At 40.9% G+C, this 25,128-nt stretch overlaps 1 protein-coding gene across 2 annotated transcripts; it reads left to right on the top strand.

Moving 5' to 3' along the window:
• Nucleotides 1–356: 356 nt before the first annotated feature.
• Nucleotides 357–25,128, top strand: stag2b (stromal antigen 2b). Of its 2 annotated transcripts, none has more exons than XM_034597201.1 (34): nucleotides 357–428; nucleotides 2,605–2,732; nucleotides 2,817–2,898; nucleotides 3,092–3,235; nucleotides 3,349–3,445; nucleotides 3,630–3,706; nucleotides 3,905–4,109; nucleotides 5,116–5,267; nucleotides 7,238–7,311; nucleotides 7,401–7,524; nucleotides 8,697–8,795; nucleotides 8,985–9,064; nucleotides 9,206–9,313; nucleotides 9,738–9,849; nucleotides 9,960–10,077; nucleotides 10,805–10,908; nucleotides 11,695–11,787; nucleotides 11,873–11,962; nucleotides 12,095–12,298; nucleotides 12,911–12,981; nucleotides 13,129–13,216; nucleotides 13,311–13,391; nucleotides 13,515–13,607; nucleotides 14,044–14,218; nucleotides 14,351–14,490; nucleotides 15,169–15,270; nucleotides 15,386–15,534; nucleotides 16,696–16,824; nucleotides 17,050–17,276; nucleotides 19,226–19,448; nucleotides 20,623–20,730; nucleotides 20,818–20,944; nucleotides 22,045–22,122; nucleotides 23,520–25,128. In XM_034597201.1, the coding sequence occupies exons 2-34, from the start codon at nucleotides 2,689–2,691 to the stop codon at nucleotides 23,541–23,543; spliced, it is 3,822 nt and encodes a 1,273-aa protein (XP_034453092.1). In that variant the 5' UTR covers nucleotides 357–428; nucleotides 2,605–2,688; the 3' UTR covers nucleotides 23,544–25,128. The 2 variants fall into 2 exon arrangements, with proteins under 2 accessions (XP_034453092.1, XP_034453091.1); XM_034597200.1 differs by having other exon boundaries at nucleotides 365–562.

Raw genomic sequence — 25,128 nt, 5'->3', positions numbered from 1 at the left:
TCGCATTAGTTATTCCAGTTATATAAAATGTTATTAATTAGAAGCATTACTGTTAATCACTTGAAATTTTATGTTATTTTTCCAAAGACCCACTGGAAATACTCATCTTTCAGACAGAGTCCAATCAGCCTTTACAGTATATTTGGAAAATGTATTTATCTTCTCTTCTTCCCTTGCTAATAATAATGGGGGTGAGATAAGTGGATGTCAGTGTTGATATATATTTTAGTTTCTCCTGCTGTTTCCCACAGTAATTTGCAGGAGAGTAAAGCAGTGATCACGAGGTGAAGTACTCGTCAGTGGCCACTAGATGTCAGCTGGTCAACAGTATATCTAACAGGGTGTTGTGGCCGCTAGGTGGCAGCTCTGCACCAGGATTTCCTCCTCCCAGGTCGTCGAAACAACAAACCGAACTACGGAGCAAGCGGGTGAGAGAACGTCCGAAACCGCCTCTGACCGCGACTTTTAAACTCTTTTTAGCGAATTTTAGCGGGATTCAGACGGAGCCTGTACAAGAATAGTAAAAAGTTCCGATTGTGCCGGGATTACATTTCACAACAAGGTAAGTTAGCCGTAAAATGGCGGAGAGCTATCTGGAAGTTAGTTGATTTGTATTTTGCTAGCCTGGCTAGCTGTGGATGAGCCCCGAGCGCGGATGTCTGCCTCCACCAAGTCGCTTCGTTAGCTCGCGGTACATGGCTACGTCGGTTGTTAGCACGCTAACGAACCCGTTTCTTGGCTCACGGCTGCAAAATATTTAGTTAATAACCAAACGAATCGTTGTATTGCTTAATGCGACTTACTTACACTTTATATATTTGTAAACAAAGTGTTTGTTGCTTATGCAATACGGTGCTGGAACTCCCGAGGCAAGATGGAGGACGCAAGGACGTGATGTTTTTTTTAGGTAACGTTAGCAGTAGCAGTTAGCATAGCTAAGCAGCGGTAGTTGCTCTCTGCTCTGTAGTTGTTGGATAATCATTGTGGCTATTTACTTAATCTTTACAGGAGCACTACATGCGACTGGTGTGGAGACAGGGGGCAGATATTGTCATTGGAAACAGCACTGACTCGGGTTATTGTGCACAGGCTAACATTAGCTTGCGCTAGTACAGTAGGGCTTGCGTTGTTTTGTTATTATTGTCCAACTACGATAGCATTAGTACACATGGTATCTTGCCGATATTTGGCGTGAATTCGTTCAGGAGACGGTCGCGCTCGTCGCTCAGCAGATCGCACTCCGGTTCGGTGGGAGAGGCGCTTGCTTACTGGATCAAATCTCATGTAGCTGACGCTGGGGGGAAGACGCCGAAACCCTCGGTAGCTTAGCTAGTAGCGGCGCTAGCACCAGCAGCGCACCGGTGTCAATTTTGACAGGAGCCGACGGAGAGCGTGGCCGCGTCGGCGTTGTTGGAGGGAACCGAGCCGCTACTTTGTGGCACCGATGAACCGCACAAACACGCGAAGTTGGGTTTCACGCTTCCGTTCGGTCTGAAAATCGTCTCGTTTCGATTCGCAGGCACAAGTTTATGAGATACACCGCTCGATTTGGCGCCACTTTTTCAGTCTACACCCATAGAATCCCGTCTCTTGTCACACGCAACATCAAGGAAATAGACATGGTCGCATATTTTCCAACCAACACACCTCCCTGTTAGGTTTAAGACACGAAGCCCTCTCCGTGTCACACGACGAATCGCTCTACGTTGGCTGAGTGTTTTATGTTGCGGGTCATTTTAAGTTGATTATTGTGTTTTAATAATATCCGGACTTCATAAGACCCCCATGTATGTGGGCCATCATTTTCAGGGCACTGTTGAGGAGAGGATCCCATGATGGTTAACACATAGTATTCATCACATCTGTATTAAATCCTTCACTTATCATGGAGGTCTCCCCACAAACGTTATTATATTTAAATAATGACCATTTAATGTCATCGCTGTACAAACTAGGACTAAAGGAGGCGCATATTGCACCATGTGTGCTTATATGATAGGAGGAGTTTATTTCAGCTGTTTCAAGTCAGATCAGTTGTTCCTGATGTGTTTGTATTGACTTCCCTGACTGCCAAGGAGGCATTTGTATTGTTTAAAAAAAATAACAGTCAAAGTAAGAATCCTGATTTCAAAAGTTAGGTCTACTCTCCCCTCTTTGATGTATGTGCTTTTAATTTACACATCACAGCCATGCAATCGTTTCTCTGGCCTGCGGTATCTTGTTGATGTTGATACTGTCTCTTGATTGGCTGAGATATGAATGGGGCGTATAGGGCAGAGCCATATTTGGCCATTGAGGAAGACACTCCAATCTTTGTTGCGTGACGTTTTCTGTAAACCAGAGGAAGCGGAGAAAGGGAGGGAGCCAATGGCGAGGCGGCTGAGTGTGACAGGAGCTTTGGTTTCCGCCCCCGTTACCATGTGAAACCGTTTTTTCCCTTCTGAATGGCATCAAAGTAGCATTTGCTCACTACAGAGGATGTGCTTTCTGCAAACATGCACACATTTGATGTCTGTTTTTGTAACGTTTATTGTTTCTGCTGCGTTGGAATGTGTACTGGTGCTGCACGTGTAGCCCTCTTAATCACTCTATTCCATATTCCAGGTCACATGCAACCCCCCCTGTCTGGTATTCTCTGAGGATCTCAAGCCAGTCATAAGTTGAAGTTATCCAGAAGATGTTACAGAAATGATAGCAGCACCAGAAATACCATCAGAGTTCTCCTTTACTCAGTAAGTAAATGCTTCCTGTTGTTGTTTATTGTTAGTTTGAGGCTGGTTTGAATTTACATACTAATGTCTTCTTGTGTCTACCAGCGACACAGACACTCGATTCTCTTCGGACACAGACTTCTCCGAGGAGCCTGATGGAAGAGTTGCGATCTCAGCGAAAGGAAAGGTATGAAAAGGCACAAACTGCTTGATGCACTTGCCCTGGGGTCAAGACATTCTGGTCAAATAAAACAGCATGCTGTCCATTTTTTTTGCCTTCATAGATATTTCTGTTGTGTAAAATGAAATTGGTCTTCTCTTAATCACTGTGATGATTCTCACACATTTATTAATCCTCTCTTTCTTCTGTGGTGTTCCAGGGTGGGAAGAAGGGGAAGAAGGCCGCCGGGGAGAAAGGCAAAGGAGGGAAGGGAGCAGGCCGGTTAAATGGCCACCACCAAGAGAATGGCATGGAAAACATGATGCTGTTTGAGGTGGTGAAGATGGGCAGGAGTGCAATGCAGGTATGAATGGCAAGATTTTCAAATGGCCACTTTGTATAAAATGTTTTTCAGTCATGGTAGATTCCATTAATTTCTTTTGGATTTTACATCAATCTATCCCAACCTTCCTGCAGTCTGTCGTTGATGACTGGATTGAGTCGTACAAACATGACAGAGACGTTGCGCTACTAGATCTCATCAATTTCTTCATCCAATGCTCAGGATGTAAAGGCAAGTACTGTATTGTATGCGTTACTTTACCCTGTGATCGGTCCTTTTAAAAATGTATTGAGGTAAATTATTGATTCTGTTTGTCCTACAGAGCCCCTCTGACATATTTGGTTCTCTCAGTTGTTGTTGTGGTTCTTGACCATTTAGTTAATTGTCCTCTGTCTTAACACTCTGTGCTTATCAGGTGTGGTCAGTGGAGAAATGTTCCGCAACATGCAGAACTCTGAGATCATCCGACGAATGACAGAGGAATTTGATGAGGTAACTTGACTTTTTCCAGTATAATTATTTCCATATTTAATGTAAATCTCCAAAGTGGCATTTTAGATTAAATATCAACTTCAAAAATCTGTGCCAAGAACAGTATAACTTTCTAACTTTTTGCAGATAGAAATTGTAACTAATCACAGTGGTATGTCATTGCATTTACTGATGTTCTTCTCTTTGTGGCCTCTGTAGGACAGCGGTGACTACCCATTGACCATAGCAGGGCCCCAATGGAAGAAGTTCAAATCAAGCTTTTGTGAATTCATCGCTGTGCTAGTGCGTCAGTGTCAATACAGTATCATCTATGATGAGTACATGATGGACACAGTCATCTCTCTTCTCACCGGACTATCGGACTCGCAGGTCCGAGCCTTCAGACACACCTCAACACTGGCAGGTAAGATGAGCTGTGCGTGTATTTGTGTGCATGTGTGTCAGTTTGTGTGAGAGGTACATTTGAATGTCAGTGTAATCAATATGTTCTGTAAAAGAGTACAGTGTACGTGCACATCTTGAATAAGCTCATGTGCATTTCAAATACTTTTAAATGTAAAACTTTTTGAAGTTTATTTTGTCTGCAAACTTTTCTATCGTTTGACAAGTAAAAGACAGTATTAATACGTCCACAGATAAAGCTACTCAATTTCCATGGCACACCCACGCATGTGTTTTCATTTATTTTTGATGAATTAGTCAGTTTATTTGAACATGTTGGTCGCACTTGTCATGAATGCAAGGGTGCTCAGGTTTGTAGTGTAAAGTGTAGGTGGATTTACCCACTAAAATAAAGTACCTATTGCACCTAGTGGGGTCAGATCATGTGCTCTGTAATAACCAGAGGAATTCAGAACAACAGCTCATATGTATTTTGCAGCAACACATGGACATTTTACAATGACTGTTGTTAATTGAGCAGGTGGGTGGTTTAGCCTCAAAACACTCTTGTGTTGATGTTTGTCTCAGAAAGCACTTTTATCCTTATCTGTCAGTGTTCAGCTCTAACATGTTTTTGTTGTTTGAAAGTTGTGGTATCTGCGCTAGTTCGGAGCGGGTCAGTTGGTACAGAGCTATTTTAGATGACATCTGGTTAAATAATGATTTCTCATTGAAACTGCAAGTGAACACAAATGCAGCCAAAATTGGACCGATTGGTATTCATAGTGTATGGAGTATGTCTATGTGTATGTCTCATTTGAAACAACTTTTCTCCCAGAATCGGTTTGCAATTTGACATATTTCCTTGTGCTTAAAGGTTAGGTCACTCAAGTGTTTTGTTTTGTTCTGTGGTGGAACTTAGTCTCCTAAAGAATATATTTCATCCAGAGTCAATTTTCCATTGTACACGATTGATCTGTTATTTTTATAGATTTGAATTTTCTTGTTGTTACTTGTGCTTTGAACAGCCATGAAGCTGATGACAGCCCTGGTGAATGTAGCTCTAAACCTCAGCATCAACATGGACAACACCCAGCGCCAGTATGAGGCAGAGAGGAATAAAGCGGTGCCCAAAAGGGCCAACGACAGACTAGAGCTGCTCCTGCAGAAACGCAAAGAGGTAAGAGTCAATTTAATTTAATGCCATTGTTCATAACACGCCTTTTTGCAATTACACATGCATACTCATTGGATGCCTCAAATTCTAACTACATTGTAGATCATCAACAGTGGTTTATATATTTATTAGATTCATTAGCCAATGTCTAATGCTCTGAACTAGAGCGAGGTTTAGCCCGACTTTAGTAGAAAGTGACAGAAACAAACCTTTTTTTCTTATTTTTACTTACTTTTACTTAATTGTGATTCTTACTTTCTAAAAATGTATTCCTTCTCCTATACGTAAAGTTAGTAGTTATGGGTCATTAATTAAGGTATATTGACTCAAAGATGTAGAACTTGCATTCAGCAGCACCCAGTTGATGAACAGTGTGCAAACACTAATGTGTTTTGTATTAAATCTACAAAGAAGGCAGGTTTTTGTGTAAATTTTGGTTTTAATAACTTCCATTTGCTGCATAAGACAGTAATTCGTAGAAAGACTAACATCAGTGGACTGGCACTAAGCTCTTGCAGTAGCACACAATGTAACAGTTCACAAAACTCTAGCTGATGAAGAAAATCTCTCAGCCTGTGTCATTTCAAAAGCTACGCACCTGTACAGATGTGCGGAAAACAACTGGTTTTACTGTTACACCTGAGTAGATGTTTACCAGTACTGGACATAGACTATTGGTAATTATAGAGTGGAGGGCCCTGCTTTTTTTTTTGTCACGACCATATTGATCAACTTCTGTTTTATGAGAAATATTTAGCCTGAGAAAATGGTTAATAAATTGTATTTGGTTGTATTATTATAACGTAAGCAGAAGACTACAATATTCCTCTAAATTGACGTTAACGTTAAACAAGCTTTCAAACTCTTCTATATTAAGCTCATTGTCTGAAGAACATAAAAAGCTGAGATCATTTAGCTTAACTGCCAGTTATGTTTCTTATTGCAATTTAGTTGAATAAGGACACATGGGAATTGCAGCCATTGAACTAGAGTAAGCACCTGCATAAATAATAAATCTTTATCTAAATTATAGCACCAATAATTTAATAGATATTTCCACCGTTGGTTAACAATAAATAAGGCGACCTCAGCCACAGCCCCAGTTTAGGAGATGGTACTGGAAGAAGTGTCTGACTGTTGTTTTACAGTTTTGATGCAGACAGTGTTTGCAAGAGTGGCTGTAAAAGGAAGAGTGGTTGGTTTGAGAAATGATTCTACTGGACATCCCATCTGATTGGACTAGTCTCAGTGGGGAAAGCAGCAGCAGCAGTAAACTAGAATAGTCTGATGTCTTACTTGCCCATCTGGCACTGAGCCTGATGACACTTTAAGTCCCAATGTTCCACGTGGAACCTTCCGAACCCATCCTCTCCATTTCCAGCCAGATAAAGCAACAGTGTTCACTGACCTCAGGTTTGTAATTGCAGAATTAAATGTCATATTTATTATATCACATCTAAACTCGGAATTGATTTAAATATAACCATTGCCCAACTTGCAGGCGTTATTTATATATATATATTTATTTATATATTAGAGGCTATTTTTTTATTGAGAAATCATGAAGACCATGCGCGCGCGCGCACACACACACACACACACACACACAGCCCCTAAAGTAACACCATAACTGCAAATAATTGTGAATTATTTTACCTAATAAACCATAAATCTGTTCCATTTTTAGAATAGTAACACCCTGGTAGGTGGCGGACCTGCAGTGACTGTGTTTGTACCAAGTGTTATTCAGCCAGTCAGTTTTATTAGGTTATATAACAGCGGGTCCTACTGGGCATCCATCTGTTATTTCACTGTGCAGCCACACCACAGCATGATGGCATACTTGGCTGTCACACACGTCTTGTTATGTTAACAATGCCTCCTGGTTACCTCTTTAACATTCTTGTCAGTTAAGCTTTATGTTTGACTTAATAAATGTGCTCATGTTCTTGTGTTTTTTTTCTTTGTTTCAGCTCCAAGAAAATCAGGATGAGATTGAAAACATGATGAATGCAATATTCAAAGGAGTGTTTGTTCACAGATATCGGTATGGCTTCACATAATATATATCATCAAAAAATGTTCATTCTGATACTGTCTTCTTGTGCACTGATTAACAAAGTGATGTTTTAACAGCGACTCAATAGCAGAAATCCGGGCAATCTGTATAGAAGAGATTGGAGTGTGGATGAAACTCTATAGCGATGCCTTCCTCAACGACAGCTATCTGAAGTATGTGGGATGGACAATGCACGATAAGGTGATTTAGATTTTTTTTTTTACTTTAAAGCCCCTAAACACCCATAGTCCACAGGAGTTTACACTTTATTTTCCTGATTAGACCTCAGCTCAGCACCGTGGGCAAACACAGGCTGAGCAAGCCCAGCAGCTACACACAGCAATACTCACAACTCTCTTTCTACTACAGCTAACATCCCAACACTATCTTGGCAAACTTGGCAGTAAACTAAATCTCCATGGGCAAGCAATTTAAATTTGTAGCCCGTTGGGATTAGCGATCACACACTTGCACACCGGATGAAAGAATACTGAATGCTCTCTGAAACAACAAAACAAATGTTACCCGCCTGTCAAACAAAAACAAAGCAACCTAAACATTCATCTTCATACCCCTTGTGTCACCACAGTAGTCAGACTATCAGGACAAATCCCAGTGGGCTGCCTCATTGGTGGACTGGTAGAACATCCAAAATATCCAGAAAGTTCTTAAAACTTTCCTGGCCCTGTCTTTGTGCCTGTCACTTGAGGTGCAGGGCGGTCCTGGGTACGGCCAGGGCTGAATTTCGTTCTCTGTCAGGCTGCAGAATCTGTGTTGTCATTCTCCTCTTTGGCTGTTCTCCATCCATTTGCAAATGCGAATTCATCGGGCGATGCCATACTGATAATTCTTAAATTGTAATTATCTGTTAGAATGTGCCACATTTACCACCTCCCTTACCCACTGCCACCCCACCCCCTCTTTCTCTTGTCCTGTGCACAAGCACAAAAACCTATCGTAAACCACTTGAGTAGTGTTGTGTTGCTTGGTCCGAGCCACGTTTCCCATTGACAGAACCAGGGCTGTGTACGATCATTATTTCTTTTCAGTGCTCGCTCAGAAAGGACAGTGAGTGCACTGTGAGGAGATACTCTATTGGATTAGAATCCACTTTTGCAAAGCCAAAATCAATGACTCAATTTATAAACAAAGTGAAGCCAGAAAAATTTGGCGCTCATGATTGAAACCTGCTGTTACTCCAGCAGGTGAATCTTGGCTACTGATTTTTTACCTTGTGTTTAAGATGTGTTTATTTCAGTTATTTTCGTAAACTTGAGAAACCTTTTTCATCTTTACCCAACCCTTTTTATGTATAATTTGCTACTGTGACTATGACGACAGATAAATAACTTTATCCTAATTCTGTTTTCCAGCAAGGTGAGGTACGTCTGAAGTGTCTGACAGCCCTGCAGGGTCTCTACTACAACAGAGAGCTCAATGCAAGATTGGAACTCTTCACCAGTCGCTTCAAGGTGAGCACCACCTGCTGGTGAACTTAGACACAACATCTCAGACTTCTCAGTCTCGTTCTTTAAGCATTGAGCTTTCTGGACTCAAAATTAAGTTTATACTGACAGACACTTACACACTCATCAAATTACTTCCTTTGGCCCAATAACTCATTAGATATGTAATCTTGCTCTTCTTTTGCTCTCTCTCAGGACCGAATCGTCTCCATGACTCTGGACAAAGAGTATGATGTTGCTGTACAAGCAATTAAACTACTCACTCTAGTCTTGAAGTAAGTGGCTGTGTTCTCAACGTTAACCGATTGGTACTGTTCAGTGAGACATGTACAACGTGTTCATGAATTACATGAAGTACACATGTGCTGCTACTTTATGAACTTTAGCTGACTGTCCTTCTGTGTTTGTCTCTGCAGTAGTACGGATGAGGTATTGACCCCTGAGGACTGTGAGAGTGTCTATCACTTGGTCTACTCAGCACACAGGCCTGTCGCCATTGCAGCTGGAGAATTCCTCTTTAAGAAGTATGTCGGGCACGCATCAAACTTTACATCACTGAATAGAAGTGAACACAGACACCATAATGTAGAAGCAGGTCAGGGAAGAGGGGGAAAAAGAACAAGGGATTTGTTACAGAACTTTAATGACACCTAACAACATACCTAACACTCAACTTTTTACTCAAAGACAAACTACATTTTGTAAATGCAGCATCTACACTTTCTTTCACAGGTTCATCCTGGCAGTAATTCTGTTGGTAACTTCAGAAATCTAGTTTGTAAAGTAACTCAATGACTGGTCTCTGTTGGATTGTCTTGCTCTCAGTTTTCAGCTTAGTTGAGTTTTTTTTTTTTTTAAGCCCCCTTGCTGCTCCTAAGAAATGTAGCTGGAGGATTATATGGTTGTTGCTTCTGTATGATACCAAACTAATGATTGGTGATTTCAAAGATTGTTCAGCCAAAGGGAACCGGAGGAGGAAGGTGCCCCCAAGAGAAGAGGCAGACAAAGCCCCAACGCCAACCTCATTAAGACCACTGTCTTCTTCTTCCTGGAGAGTGAGGTACATTATCATATTTTTCATCCTCAGACTTAGGCTATCTTTTCTATCTCTATTAGCAGTATGTAAATAGAATGAATTATCCACCCCTTGATGTGAACATCTCTCCATAGCTCCACGAGCATGCAGCCTACCTAGTGGACTCCCTCTGGGAATGCGGTCCAGAGCTACTGAAGGACTGGGAGTGTATGATCAGCCTGCTGCTAGATGAACCATTACCAGGAGAGGAAGGTATGTCCGTATTTATTTTTTTAAGCCTACGTTAGTGGTTTGCACTTCAGGACACAAACTGGAAAAAGAGACGTGGCTCAAAAACCTCACTGAAACAAGATCTGTTCTTTTAATTTGTTGAAATAAAAAGATTTTTATAGAATAGTAGAGAGAGCTGGAAAGTTTTATACTTTTCTTCTCACCTGAATGCAAACCAAGAAACTTGTTGTACAACTACAGTATCCAGTTACTCCACATCACTTTATGAATGAAAGTGGACTCAGTTGAAGACCCAAGTTTTGAAGCTTAAAACAAAAATACTTGACTGTAGTTTGCTTAAACTTGACAAGCCACGGTGCTTTTGGGAGAGAGTCCCTTTGGACTTTTGGATGAAACAAAATTAGAGCTTTTGTAGAGCTCGATGTTCACAGAAGGAAAAATGAAGCTTTCAAAGAAAAGATCACATCACCACTGTGAAACAAGGCTCAGTAATGTTTTGGGGTTACTTTGCTGCATCTGACACAGGGTTCCCTAAATATTTGCAGAGCAGGTCATATCTCATGAAATGATGTGTTGCATTGAATAAATAGGTCTATTCTTTTAAATAGTGAATAGTTGACCCCAAATACTTTTGTCAGTTTAGTTTCAGCTTCTTTCTGAGAAAGTCTTGTTTGTCTTGAAGTGGAAGGATGCCAACACCTTCAGCTTTATCTGTGACATGTGCCCTGATTGCTCCATGTTTTTGTAGCTCTTACAGACAGACAAGAGACAGCCTTGATTGAAATTATGCTGTGCACTGTGCGCCAGGCTGCTGAATGCCACCCGCCCGTTGGAAGAGGAACAGGAAAGAGGGTAAGTGTGGCTTTGAATAGTGGACCAAGATGGGTTAAAGTATAATTCAGTTACCTCTAAAACGGCTGTCCTGGGATTGCTTTATTGACAGATCTATTAAGCATTGATCAGTTTTTACTTTTGAGCTGGGTCAGAGCAAGCGGAACCAAAACACAGTTGAAATGTTCCCCTCTAACAGCACTTGCACCTATTTTACACAGATTAATTTCTATGCCTGGTTGATTTTATTATATATATAGATATATATATATAGATATATATATATATATAGAGATATATACATCTATATCTATCTCTATCTCACATATTGAATAAGGGTCAGTGTTTTTTTGTTGTTTTTCTTTAAATGTTTGGTGCCAGTTTGGGGATGACAGCCTGCAGGGTGGATGCACAGTGATTGCCACATTGCAAAGTTGCATTTTTAGACATGACAGTATGAGGGCATTCGTTCCACAACCTAACACCCATTGCTACATAGATTTCATTGTGCTGAACAGACACTTTAATCTCTCATTAGGTTTAACTGTTGGATCTTGCCTCAGCCTTTTAAATGTATGTTTTACATTAGCACTATTGTTTCTGCTGCAAAAGTGTGACCTGTGCTGGGCAATTTAAGTTTTCTCGGAAACAAAAGTGAGATAAACATGGCAATAGAACACATTGCTGGGGTTGAAATAAAACTGTAAAGGTCAGGTCAAATGGGTAAACTACTAAATCCAAGACTAGGCTTTCTGCGTGCATGAATGCAAAATATAAACTCGTATAACTTTCTGCATCTCTGATCAGGTAATGACTGCTAAGGAGAAGAAGACTCAGCTGGATGACAGAACCAGAATGACGGAGCTGTTTGCTGTGGCTTTGCCCCCTCTACTGGCCAAGGTTTGTTAAACCACTGAACTACTCCTTATAAGGCCTGTTGGTTTCAGATGTGTATTCACATTTTATTGAATTGTTTTGTCTATAGTATGCTGTGGATTCAGAGAAGGTGACCAACTTGTTGCAGCTGCCTCAGTTCTTTGATCTGGAAATTTATACCACGGGACGTCTGGAGAAGGTACGAACATTATCACACAACAGCAATCAAACTGTGAAAAAAGATGATCAGTTTGTTTAATTTAAAAACAAAGTTGTTTATTTTCATCGTCGATTGTCACACACAATGTTTCCTTTTTTTCCTCCAATACAGCATCTGGAGTCCCTGATGCGTCAGGTCAGAGAAATAGTGGAGAAGCACACAGACACTGAAGTCTTGGAGGTTTGCTCCAAGACTTACCACGCCCTCTGCAACGAGGAGTTCACAATCTTTAACAGGGTGGACATCGCCCGCTCCCAGCTGCTGGATGAACAGGTCGACAAGTTCAACAGGCTACTGGAGGATTTTCTACAAGAGGTAGGAGTAACGGGATGCACACATTCACAAGCATTTTTATTCTGCTTGCTCTTTTGAAAAGTGAGACCCATCATTTCTACCACTTAATAGTTTAATTATTTGCCTTGTCAGTATTGTTACACCAACCTCTTTTGTAGCCATTTTCTTGTGTTACTACTGGAATTGTCTCTGTAAAACTTTGAATACTCTGAAAATTAGACTTACTGTGATCAAAGTTGTTTATTTTAACATATTTAAAGGGATGTTTACGCCCAAAAAAATGCATCAACCTCCTTCAATTTTCTTTCTTTCACCCTTGACATTAAATCATCAAATTTCAGAAGCCCTTGGATTATAACATTTTTTTGCTTATAGGAAACAACTTAGCATTAACCTAACTTAACCAATATTCCATGTTATCATAAAGACAGTTTGTCATATTAACTGCAAACATGCATAAATATTTGAATAACTAAAATACATTGAGAAATTGAGAAGAAAACGTGTTAAATAGTCTGTGATGAGGCATCTGATAAACCTGGATTTGTATGTGATCTTGGCACCTCAGTTTTTATCAGATGAGAAAACATCTTGATCAATATAATTACAAATTTGCTCCTTTTCTTTTTCCAGGGGGAAGAGGTCGATGAAGATGATGCATATCAGGTTTTGTCAACTCTAAAGAGGATCACAGCATTTCACAAGTATGCCATTTATCTGTAACACCTATTTCCTCCCACAATTTCTTATATCCCTCTTTCACATCTCTTGTGCTTTTCTCCAGTTAGAACAATAATTTGCCGATGTGTGTTTGTCTGAAACTGACTGAGACTTAAACATATCTGTTGCAGTGCACACGACCTGTCGGGGTGGGACCTTTTTACCAGTAACTTCAAGCTCCTCAACACAGGCATAGAGAATGGAGACATGCCTGAGCAGGTTGTTAGATATGGACATGCACTAACTGTAGTAATAGGTTTCATGAATAATGAATGTTCAGAAATATTAATCTGTCTTTTCCTCTTGTGAGCAGATAGTCATCCATTCGCTGCAGTGCACCCACTACGTGATCTTGTGGAATCTGGCTAAGATATCTGAGGGTAGCTCCAGGAAGGTGAGGTCTCCTAAAGCCACGTTCACTCTATTTTGCATCATTTTGAGAAGAAATGGATGGATGTTAGTTTGATGTTTTAAAAAAACAACAACCAAAAAGCATCTTGTGTGTGTCTTGAATCAGGATGACATGGTGACCCTGAGGAAGCAGATGAGGGCATTCTGTATGATGTGTCAGCGCTACCTCACCAATGTCAACACAGCTGTCAAAGAACAGGTGACAAACGTGTGCAACAGCAAATATGTGTAGCAGCAGCAGCTGTTATTGTAGAATCTACTAGATAGCAAAGATATATAAAATGGGGATAGTTGATATTTATATATGGTGGCAAAACCTTCAACTCACAAAAGGTGGTTTAGCAGCTGTTCATTCCAGCAGCAGTGGATTTCTACACCTCTCAAGTGCCGGTAAGAGGGTGTTATCACATGAGAAATCGACTGCAAGGATTCACTGCATACCTTTTTACTTGTTTTGTACATAATTGATGAAAAGAGATTTTGAGCTGCATTTTTGCCCCCAAACTGATGTGAACATTCTTATTTTAGCAAATCCATGTGGTGCTTTGTGTAATTATACCCAGAAACCTGCTCTTTGCATAGTACTTGTACAAACTGAGCTTTAACTTTCTGTCCTTTTTTCTGTCCCCCTGCAGGCATTCACCATCCTGTGTGATCTCTTGCTCATCTTCAGCCACCAGATGGTGTCCGGAGGCAGAGAACACCTGGAGCCCCTCGTCTATTCCTCGGAGGACTCGCTGCAGTCTGAACTTCTCTCCTTCATCCTGAACCATGTCTTCATAGATCAGGACGACGACACAAATAGCACAGGTACAAATGCAAATGTGCAGTTATAGAGGCTCATTTACTTTCAGCTCTGCTCCAATGGGCAAGGAGAGCAAGTAAAAAGGACAAATCAGACAATGCAGTTTATAGAACTACTTTGGTTTCTTCTCTTTTCAGATGGGCAACAGGACGATGAGGCTGTAAAAATTGAAGCTCTGCACAAGAGGAGAAACCTCCTGGCTGCCTACTGTAAACTGATCATCTACTGTGTAGTAGACATGAAGACTGGTGCTGACATCTTCAAACAGTACATGCGAGTAAGTAAAGCTATATCATTTAATCCATCAAGGTCTGATGTGTGTGTTTGTAGTTTTTTAAGACCAGTTGCGTGCTTCTCCCTTTTTAGAGCCGGTGGAGTCATGTGTCTCATCCACAATGTCGTCGTTTTCAAGACATGTGATGGATGAAATGCATTGTAATTCGTTGAAATACCCCCAGGAAAGGCGAAATGCATTATGGGACATATAGTTTGTTTGTTAGCGGTCTTGGCCTGCTTAAAAGTTTTTTTTTAAGCGGCGTTTCAGGTAATCGCTTATGATCTATGCGAGGGGAGTGATATTGAAGCAGTTTACAGCCATGTTTTTCGATGACAAAATCCAAAATGGAGTTATTAACAATGAAGAAGATTCAGACCCTGACGATGTTCCTGCTAACTCGCTGACCCAGGCTCAGTCAATAAGAGACATGTTTGAGGAAGGGGCAGTATAAAGGGGCGTGTCTGTAAGCTTCCCGGGTTAGTTTTTATTTTTTTTGTACAAGTTTTTGTAAGCAATTCTGTCAGGTGGTACTTTTCAAACAATTTTAGCGTGTGTTTTTATTCCACGCCTTAGGTCTTAATGGGTTAAACCAGTTATAGATTTGTTAAATAATCGGATATATAAATTATAGAGTTGATTCTGAATGACCCAGTAATGTTTTCCTTTCTTTCTTTACAGTATTACAATGATTATGGTGACATCATCAAGGAGACTATGAGTAAGACTCGACAAATCGACAAGATTCAATGTGCCAAGACGCTTATCCTCAGTCTGCAGCAGGTCGGTGCACACACACTTGCTTACTGATGAATTAATTCAGTCACTCTGACCTTCTGGTCACATGTCCCACTTTTAAGAGTTTGTTAATCTAACATTTCATGTCTCTTCCTGCTAGCTCTTCAATGAAATGCTGTCAGAACTGGGTCATGGGTTTGATCGTTCCTCTTCTGCGTTCTGTGGAATTAAAGAGTTGGCACGTCGTTTTTCTCTAACCTTTGGTCTCGACCAAGTCAAAACCAGAGATGCCATCGCTATGCTACACAAGTAAGGTTTCATTCTGCTCTCGTTACATTGGCATTGCTCTTCCTAAACCTTTTTGCCTTGCAGTCTGGGAGCTGCTATGTCAGACAAATTACCACTAGAATACCCTTGCCAGGTTTTTTCGTCCTCTGAATTTTGGAGAGACTTAAGTAATGAGATGTTGCAGTTTTTCCCATGAACTGAAAATAATTTAACATCTACAATGACGTCAGGCTGTAAAAACAAAGCTGGTCTGTTACACACACTATTTAAGAAACTCTGACATCCATCAAAAGTGCTCTTATGTAGCAAATGTTGCTCCAAAATTTGTAACACTAATGTCTGCTGCTGCATAATCCAGTTTCCCACCAATTGGTGTAAACATGAACTGGTGTAGCGGTAAAACAAGAAACTATTGTTAATTCAGTCTTGACCTTTTTGGAGCATACATGTTTCATTTGAACTGCGATGGAGAGTTGATTGTATACAATTGCGTAATCCTCCACATTTGTAAATTACCACACTCATAACATTGGCTTTTGTTTATCTATTGTATATTATTTAATTATAATCTCAGTCAGGTTCCAAGGAAGCAGTTTAATGCACATTTGCTTGGGTATCAGTTGCAACTGTGCAACATATGGTCACACTCTGTCATGGGATATGTAGGTTGTGTAGTAGGTATTAAGGTAGTGACACACAGGCAAATAAGAAAATCCTCCTTTGTTTACACCTCAGATTAAATTTTTCATCCTTTATTTAAACAGGTAAATCCCATTGAGGCTAACAACCTCTTTTTAATGGGAGACTGAGCTGGCAGCATTACAAGATTCAGACAGGACTACACAACAGATAAAACAATACCTAAAACCAGCTGAAACTAAATTGATTATCTTGTTAAGTAGAGCGCTGTAAGATTAGGGAAGTTGATATTGGATCTGTTTGAATATATCAAGTTTAAATGAATTGTTAATCAGATTAATGATCACGTATCCAAGAAGGTTTATTAACCACAGTATTCCTAGTTGTAACAGATCACAAAAATAACTCTGTTGCAATACTTTAGACTTTGACTCTTCTCCACACCGTCTGATCAACTTTATTTAGTTTTATCTCCATGAAATAAATTCATTGTCTCTGCTCACTGTCTGTTATTCATCTTCTCTGTCTCTCTGCAACTTTCAGGGATGGTATTGAGTTTTCGTTTAAGGATCCCAGTCCTCAGGGAGAAGGAGGCCCTCCCCTCAACCTGGCTTTCTTAGACATCCTCAGCGAGTTCTCCTCCAAACTTATGAGACAAGACAAGAGGACTGTGTAAGTATTTTATTCGCTGAGCTGACTGGTGGGAGACTTCAGTGTCTCAGAGCAACAGGTGTTTGTGACAACTGGTGTTTCAGATTTGTTCATGGTTGCTGTGAGGCTTCCTTTTAACCCCCTAGTTGGAAAGTGCACCTGGTTATATGTGTAACGTTTGTTCTCTGTATGCACGGATGCACAGGTTTGTTAATCTTCTCTCTCTGGCCTCCCTCTGCTCCTCAGCCACATGTACCTGGAGCGCTTCATGACATTCCAGATGGCGCTGCAGCGAGAGGACTGCTGGCTCCCCCTCATCTCCTACAGGAATTCCCTGCAGGCTGGTGGTGATGACGACACCATGTCGGTGATGAGTGGCTACTCCAGCAGAGGCTCCTCCATTCGCTCCAAGAAGTCCAAGCCTCCTTCTGTTACAGCCGGAACGTCAGCAGCCAAGAGGAAACTGCCAGAAGGTATAGCACACACAGGAAGCAATAAATCATTAATATTTTAAAGCTTTTATCACTTCAAAGAACAATGTAAATTAACTTTATTTTAGATAGTGGTGACAACTATATAGGCCTCTGCTGTGGCGGCAGCTATGGCCAGAGACATAATGTTTTCGTGCTTTCTGTCCATCTGGGCTTTTTTCAGTCCCACTCAAGGATGGACTGACATTTTGGTCAAATGTCAAGTCCATTGAGCTCACACCCATCCCATTCCAGTGAACTTGAAATCTCAGGGACAACCAGAGTTAATTCTATTATCTCTTGCACAAATGCTCACTTTGATGCTGTGATAAACTGATTTAACTTTAGGAGGCAAAGGTCATCAGTGTTCCCCACAGAATTGATTAAGGTTGTTGCCGTAGCACCTGCACGCAGTTTGCTCTCATGTGCAAAACAGGCCGATTGACAGGCACACAGAAAATGGAGTGAAAGAGAAGTTCTTGTTTGGTAGAGAACTGTATTGAATGACACTCAGAGGTACACACTTGAGGGTGGACACCTGACCTGAGCCTGTCAGGTCTCAGCTAGTATGCACACAGCTGCAGCTAAAACTGTGAGGTGTCTGCATTGACGGTACAAACTCAATGAACAATGGTGCGAACATCCAAGAGGGACCGAACCAGTGAGGCAAACAGCGCTGCAGCCAACTCTATCAGCAACCAACAGACGAAAACACTCACTTAAATCATCTCTTACGTCAATATGAGACGTGTCCAAAAACTTTAGTTTCATTACAAAACTATGGCAGGATCAATTAGAATATGGCGGGCCACCACAGTCTAGATAATCGATTTGAAACCCTGATTATTGTGACCTCACAAAATGAAAATTTTGGTCATAACTCAAATTCATATATCAACTATGACACAATTGAACACAGATGTCTAACAGGATGAAAATAATTAAGGACATTTTGCATCCAAAAAGTCAACTTCCCTGTGACATTCTAATCTCCTGCAGAAACACTTTTCTGGCCAGAAGGGGAGATAGTGACTATATTTCCTGGAACTTGGCATAAAACCAGGATGTGCTAATTATAGTGTAAAGCTTTAGAACTGGACATCAGTGGTTTTCTGTCATTAACTGAAAACATCAATCAGCACCTACCATTGCACCAGCGCACTAAGAACAAGTCTTAATGAGAGCAACATATATTGTAGCCTAGTTGTGACATAACAAAAGCAGAGTTGGAGCCCAGATTAACCCAGATGCGTTTCTACCAGGCCGGATCAGCCAGCGGAGCTGATGGGTGAGGAGATTAAACAGCAGATGGTAGGAGAGAGTCTAAAGAGTCACCGTGCTCCTGACCAGTGTTTGCTACAGATGTTTTCATGACCAATGTTTTCACTAGAATATTGAATGATAGAACTTCCATAACCTTTCATTTGCAGTGTAGCAACATGCAGTGTAGTACAGTCAAAATCAAATGGTGGCTATCGCAGACATTTGAGAGTTTGTTCTGACCCCCTTTTGTTATCTCAGTTTTGGATTTCGCTCTCAGGATTATTGCTGGCGTCCCTTCACTCACCGTGAATCGAGAAATTCCTTTTGGTGTGAAAGGTCAAACCTCTACTTGCAATGAGTGGATGGTACTTTACACCTAGTTCTGAATTCCACATCCTTTGAGAATACACTTAATTTAAGTTTGGAAATACAACACCCACATTCCATCTTCTTTTTGGAGTTCTTAAGTAAAACCAATGAGAACCCCTGCCTCAATGTAAACATACGTTTGCTGGTTTTTGTTATAGTTCACAGTCCTACATTTGGTCAGTTATGTTTTGAATCTCAACATTGTTAAAAGTTGAAGGAACTTGGGATGAAATGTGGTTATTTAGGAAAAATGTGTTCCTTAAAACAAGTTTATGCACATTTGTTGGCAGTTTTTTGACACTTTGTTCTTTCTCTTCCAGAGGAGAGCAGCAGCAGCAGTGAGGTTTGGCAGCAGACCCTGCAGACCCCAGTCATGCTCCCGTCGCCGCACCTCACCTCCACTGCCATGCGTGACCCGAAGAGGGGCCGTGATGACAGCTTCATGGGGGTCTACCCCCTCCCTCACGACCAGCAGCAGCCGCACCAACTACCGCAGCATCATCAACAGACGCCTCAGCACCACCAGACACCCATGGATTACAAGTACGTTGCCTTCCAGAGGTGCTATGATGCAGTCACTTCAGTTTGCTAAAGCACATGTTGCAATTTGAATGTAGGTATAACCATTCTCAGACATGACATCCAAAGACCGTTTTCAGAACGATAAATACAACAAAACTTGGTTCAGCGTCAACTACCAACAGAAATGTGTATATACAGAAATGTATATAGTAATAGTCAGATCAGATAAAATGCTGTAAACACTGACAGTTGGACTTGCAACAGTGATATATTTAACTTGAGGTAGGATTAGTTGTTTTGGGGTCATGGTTTTTTATGGGTTCAGCAGTTTGTCCTCATCACAGGGGGAAAAGGCTCTTTAACAGCCTATCGGCCTATGTGCAGATGGTTGTGTGTCTGTCTCAGGTTTGAGCCATATTGACAACTCGCTGTTCGTCTCCCCTGTCGGCTGTAGTGCAGCTGGGGTACCAGTGTACAGCTGCATGTCATTCTGGTAGTGTAGTAGTTTTACTATTTTGGGGTTTGCAGGCTAAATCAAATAAAAGAACACTTAAATGTTCCAGTTTTAACATCTTTGGACCAATTGTCTGTCACTGGGACCTAAAACACTTAAGGGTTGACATCTGTCATCAATATTGTGTTCCCTCTTGTATTTAATTTATGCATATAAAAAGTTTACTTAGGGGGCATCGTTAATATGGATATTTCATTTAATCGCTGAGTTCTACTGTGCACACCATCAAACTTTTATTCCATTAAATATTGTGCCAAGACACACACACACATACACACACAGGTCACTCCTAAATATCCCCCGTCCACAATTAAACGTCTTTCTCCTCATTTGCTGCGTTGCCCCTGCATTTCCAAAACACTTTGATAGCCATTTACTTAATTATCTGTTATTTCCTTGCATCCTAATGCTACCCCAACATTTTATAAATTTTACTAGGCTTCTGTCCAGGTTCAACTTTCAGCTGGGTAGATCACTTATTCTCCAAGAATGGAATCAGAGGTGTGGAATATGAGCCAGAATACATTAGGACGGGGTTCAATGTAATTTCCCATTTGCGTGCTATTAATTTAAATGGTAGTAAAATGCTTGCACTTAGCAGCCTGCCAAGTGTGAAGCCAGCTGGGACTTTGACTGACTAGTTTATTTATCCACCCTGACTTTTCATCTTGTGCATTTTAGTTCCCAGGTGACGTGGATGCTGGCTCAGAGACAGCAAGAAGAGGCGCGCCAGCAGCAGGAAAGAGCCATGAACTATGCCAAGCTCCGAACCAACCTGCAGCACGCTATGTAAGAAACACCTGCACTGAGAGCTGCCTGTCTCAATCTCTTTCTAAAATATGATTATATATTTATACAACGGTTTTGTTTTTGCAGTCGTCGCGGCACTGGGCTCATGGAGGAGGATGAAGAGCCGATTGTGGAGGATGTGATGATGTCATCTGAGGGTCGTTTGGATGACCTCAATGAAGGCATGGACTTCGACACCATGGACATTGATTTGGTGAGATATGCATGTAACTGATTAAACCTGCAGTGTGGAACTCTTGTCTCCCTCCTCCCCCTTTTTGCGCTTTTTCTTTTAGACTGTAATCCCTCCTCTGGAACACAAGTTTATTTTTTATCGAAGCATCAGAACCTTTTCTTGGGTGCTTCTTCGATTTTTCTGCTGGAGGTCCTTTTATGTGTTGCTGGAGCATACTCCGCCTCCGTTGCTACAGTTGCCTCCCTCTTTCGCTCTGGTAAACTAATCATTGCTGGACGCTAATAATGTGCCAGCGCAGGCTAAAAGAACGATGTGCACAATAAAGAGATTTACCTGGAGCTGATCAGCAATGTGTGAACCCATTTGACAAGGGTTCCATTGTACACAACAGTTCTGAAGAGGCAGAAAGACTCCAGCACTCTGTGAGACCTCCCACACGCCTCTGTGTAGTCATTTTTGTGCTCATGAGAGTGTTACTGTGTGCGTGTTCACCGGACAACCACAATCATCAACTCTCATCGGCCTGACTCTAGTGCCCCACCCTCAACTCCCACTACCATAGATAAAATCTAATTCTGTGGAAACCGCTGACGCACTCTGTCGACAGGGCCTCGCAACTGTTGATACAACACGTGGCAACATGAGTCTTTCATCTGACCGTTTACGCCAAAACCACAGAACCATGTATGATGAGTGTTAAAGCCAGAACAAAATGTTATCCAAGACAAATGTCTGTTTTGGATGCTTACACTGCTGCTGCACTCTGAGAAAAGGCTCCAAATGTCACGTTGAATCAACCAGAAAATGGAACAACTGCCCCAGTTCCTCTGAATTCACTCCATTCGTTGCATGTGTGATGAATTCTTTCCAAATTGAGCTGCAGGGGTTCAGTGCTGCACATATCTGCTGAGCTTGTACCTCTCCTGTTTTAATATTGTAATGCATATCGCAAAAATCCATGTCAGCATCTTGTTTGTTTCCCAGAAATGATTTAAGGTCAAATTATTTTTTTAGTATAAGCAAATAGTTCAAACATTTATTGGTTGTCTGCCAAAGCAGCTGTTTAAGCAGGACAGATTCTAAGTGTTTGCTCTAAATGCTTCCTCTTTCTCCTCTAGCCACCCTCCAAGAACCGTCGTGAGAGATCTGAGCTCAAGCCAGACTACTTTGACCCTGCCTCTATTATGGATGAGTCGGTAAGAATCATTGCATCACTTAGCTCTGTTTAACATCGTGTACTCACAGACACCCCCTGCTCAAAACCCAGGCTTGTTCTCAGGCCGTTGTTGTATGGAGATTCCAGATGTGTTTGTGCATTGGCCAGCTGGAGAAGCTTGTGAAGCACAGCGAGAGTAGACGCCACTTGTGACTTCCTTTTAAAGAAAGTAAACACTGAAATTGGTACAAGGCTGTGGGGGTAAATGGAAAATGGATGGCTGGCAACCAGTCGCATTATATGGATCACTTGCAAGCGTGTTGTATTTGGGGCACTGAATGAGACAGAGAAACATTTAGACAAGTTCAGGGAACCAGGCTGAACGCACAGCAGCCAAATACAACATTTCTTATTGGTTGCAAAGCTGCCTGTTTTGTTTTTTTTGCCTGTATAAACACGCCAAATTTTATTTATTTCAGCGTGTACTGCCAGCCTTAAATTCTTGTTTCAATGTGTCCCAACTTTAAGAAAACCCTGCAATTTGCCTCAGGGGTTTGTTCCTACTCTCAGCTTTGAAATGTTCTTCAGACACCGCCCTAATACGGAGTGTTGTGCAGGTCTTTAGTGTCAATGTCAAATCGTTTAATTGTCTCATCAAAGCAGAAAATGTTTTCTCCTGTCATCAAACACTTAACCTATTGTTCCTATTGTCCTTTTTCTGAGCTATAGTGCAGATAGAGTTCAGGACACTTTATTTTAGTTGCTGAACTTTTGTGTAACTTAAAAAGAATGTGGCTGTAGACGTGATTATATTTGGAAACAGCAGAATGGAGCTGAAATGCACTGTTACACAGCAGGATTTCAGAAATGTTAAGAGCAGCCCGGAATTATTAATGTGAGTGGGCTCAAGTTAGCAGCTAGATTACTTTCTCCCCCGTGACACCTCAGCAGCAACCACTGTAATGATGCAGCCGCTCAGGTGACACCCTGCCGTGAGGAGGCCCAGCCACTTTTGTTATGGCCAAATATAACCTCATAACGTGACAGAGGTACGCCTCATTATCTTCACACTTTATACTCTGGTCTGAAGTAGACCCACGTCTTTATTCATGTTCATTTACATACATAGTGAAGAGATGGGGGGGATTTTTATTTTTAGGGTTAGGTATCAGTTGTTTTCACAAAAAAAAGTTGATGACTTTCTTTCTTTATTGTCAAGGCAAATTGAAAGTTAAAATTTGGAATCTGCGTTGTGATCCAGTCGGGAAGATACTGGACTTCCTAGGAACCGATTTTGCTGCCCAACCCCACTAATTTTAGGGTTTTACTTTTTAATGTCAGGATGTGATGTGTCTCATCTATTTCAATAATATGAAATGTGGCTGTTTACCTTGATAATTGTCATTAATGCATGTGTTTTTTTTGTGTCTCCTCTAGGTTCTTGGGGTGTCCATGTTTTAAGCTAATATCCAGATGATTTTGACGCTGGGATAACAGAAGAGGCGCTTTGTATTTAAAGAGAATTTTAGATGCGAAAAAAACGGAAGCGTTTTCTCTAAGAAAAAGCAAAAACAAAAAAAATATTCTGGCTTGTACTCCACGTGGACCAATGACAACCCACACTCAGTGTTGCTTGCTCAGAGAGGACTTTGTTTCAAATATTTACTTTTATAATCTTGGGTAAGCTCTTCCTGTTCAGAAATAGTGTAACAGGCCACTTCCAAACCTATTAGAAATGAGACGTGTCTGAAGAAAAATCCATAATAGCTTTCTTTTTCTTTTTTTTTTTCTTTTTTTTTTAACCCCCTTTCCTTTTTTCAGCGGGGATGAATTGGTGTGTTTAACTTAAGAAACTTTTTTTTTTTTTTGTTTATGTCTAACCCTTTTTACAATTGTAGTAAGTTACCAGGTGTGAAGTAGTAATTTATAAACAGACTGTAGTAGCTTGCTTGTACTGTGTTAGCCAAGTGGATGGAGGTCTTTCTGTTTCTGTGCTCTTTCTTTTTTTTCCTCCCCCTCTCTCTGAGTTTCCTTTCCCTGTTGCTGGGCCTGAGGTCCTGATAACCACTGGTGGTTAAGATGGTGACGTAGAATCAGTCAGGATCTCTTTTTATGATGTGAAGATTCCCAGAGTCCATTGAACGCTCCACCCGGTTTAAAGCAGTAAGTCCCAGAGCTTACCCCAAGATTTCGGACCACTCCTTAACCACCATCTACCAGGGACATGTGTCCCCCAACAATGAGCAGAGTTAAATCCCAGTAGTGCCACTGTGTGGGCTCTGGACTAAAGCAGCCCTGTCTAAGAAAATCATGTTTTTGTTTTTTCTCTTAAAATCCAGCAGCATAATGTTGAAATGGGTATCTCTACATTTTGAATAAAAGTTATATATGAATCGGTGCTGATTTTATATATGTGCTTTTGGTTTTTCTTATTTTCAACTTTTCAACCTTCAGTCAAAAAGTCTGAGAAATGTGTAAGTAAAACAAAAAAAAAAGAGAGCATGTGACACCATGCATCAAGGAAGATTTTTAAATTTGTATTTTTATTTTTTCGTTTTTTGTTTCGTTTTTGTTTCTCCTTTTTTGTCTTGATAATGTCTTCGGGTTTCTACCTTTTTTCCTACATGTAAATTAGTTTGGATAAAACTAATGAAAAGACTTGTGAAATTCAGCTTTAAGGTTTTCTCAAGAATGAAAAGTTCCTGTCACACAACACTTCAAAAGATTTCAAATGTTAAAAAGTGTATGGTAGTCATTCAGACAATACTGAAGATGAGAATGATTCAGCAGCGCTGTGGCAGCTAGACAAAGCTTAGATTTTGACATATATTTGTCACGCGAGTTTTAATGAAATGTTTTGTCTACTGAGGTTTTTATTTTGTAGTCATTCCATGCTTAAGCCTTAAACATGCTTGTGATGGTCACCTTCTCTCACAGTAATCTTCCATGTCAGAGGATCAGTCATGTTTAAAGGTGGAATAATTGGCTTCTTAGAACATGAAACATGAGGTGGTCAGATGTAATGTGATAAAGTAGATGAACAGCC

This window comes from Hippoglossus hippoglossus, chromosome 10 (assembly GCF_009819705.1).
Source record: "Hippoglossus hippoglossus isolate fHipHip1 chromosome 10, fHipHip1.pri, whole genome shotgun sequence".
Taxonomy (NCBI): domain Eukaryota; kingdom Metazoa; phylum Chordata; class Actinopteri; order Pleuronectiformes; family Pleuronectidae; genus Hippoglossus; species Hippoglossus hippoglossus.
Note: the sequence above shows the minus strand (reverse complement) of the source record. Positions and strands in the feature narration are given on the sequence as shown.

Bases quoted from the DNA above. Each gene is read 5' to 3' on its own strand.
- stag2b (XM_034597201.1), top strand. From the start codon at position 2,689: ATGATAGCAGCACCAGAAATACCATCAGAGTTCTCCTTTACTCA. The intron at 19,449-20,622 runs GTACGTTGCCTT...TGTGCATTTTAG, and splicing joins CAGACACCCATGGATTACAA to TTCCCAGGTGACGTGGATGC. The intron at 20,731-20,817 runs GTAAGAAACACC...TTGTTTTTGCAG, and splicing joins ACCAACCTGCAGCACGCTAT to TCGTCGCGGCACTGGGCTCA.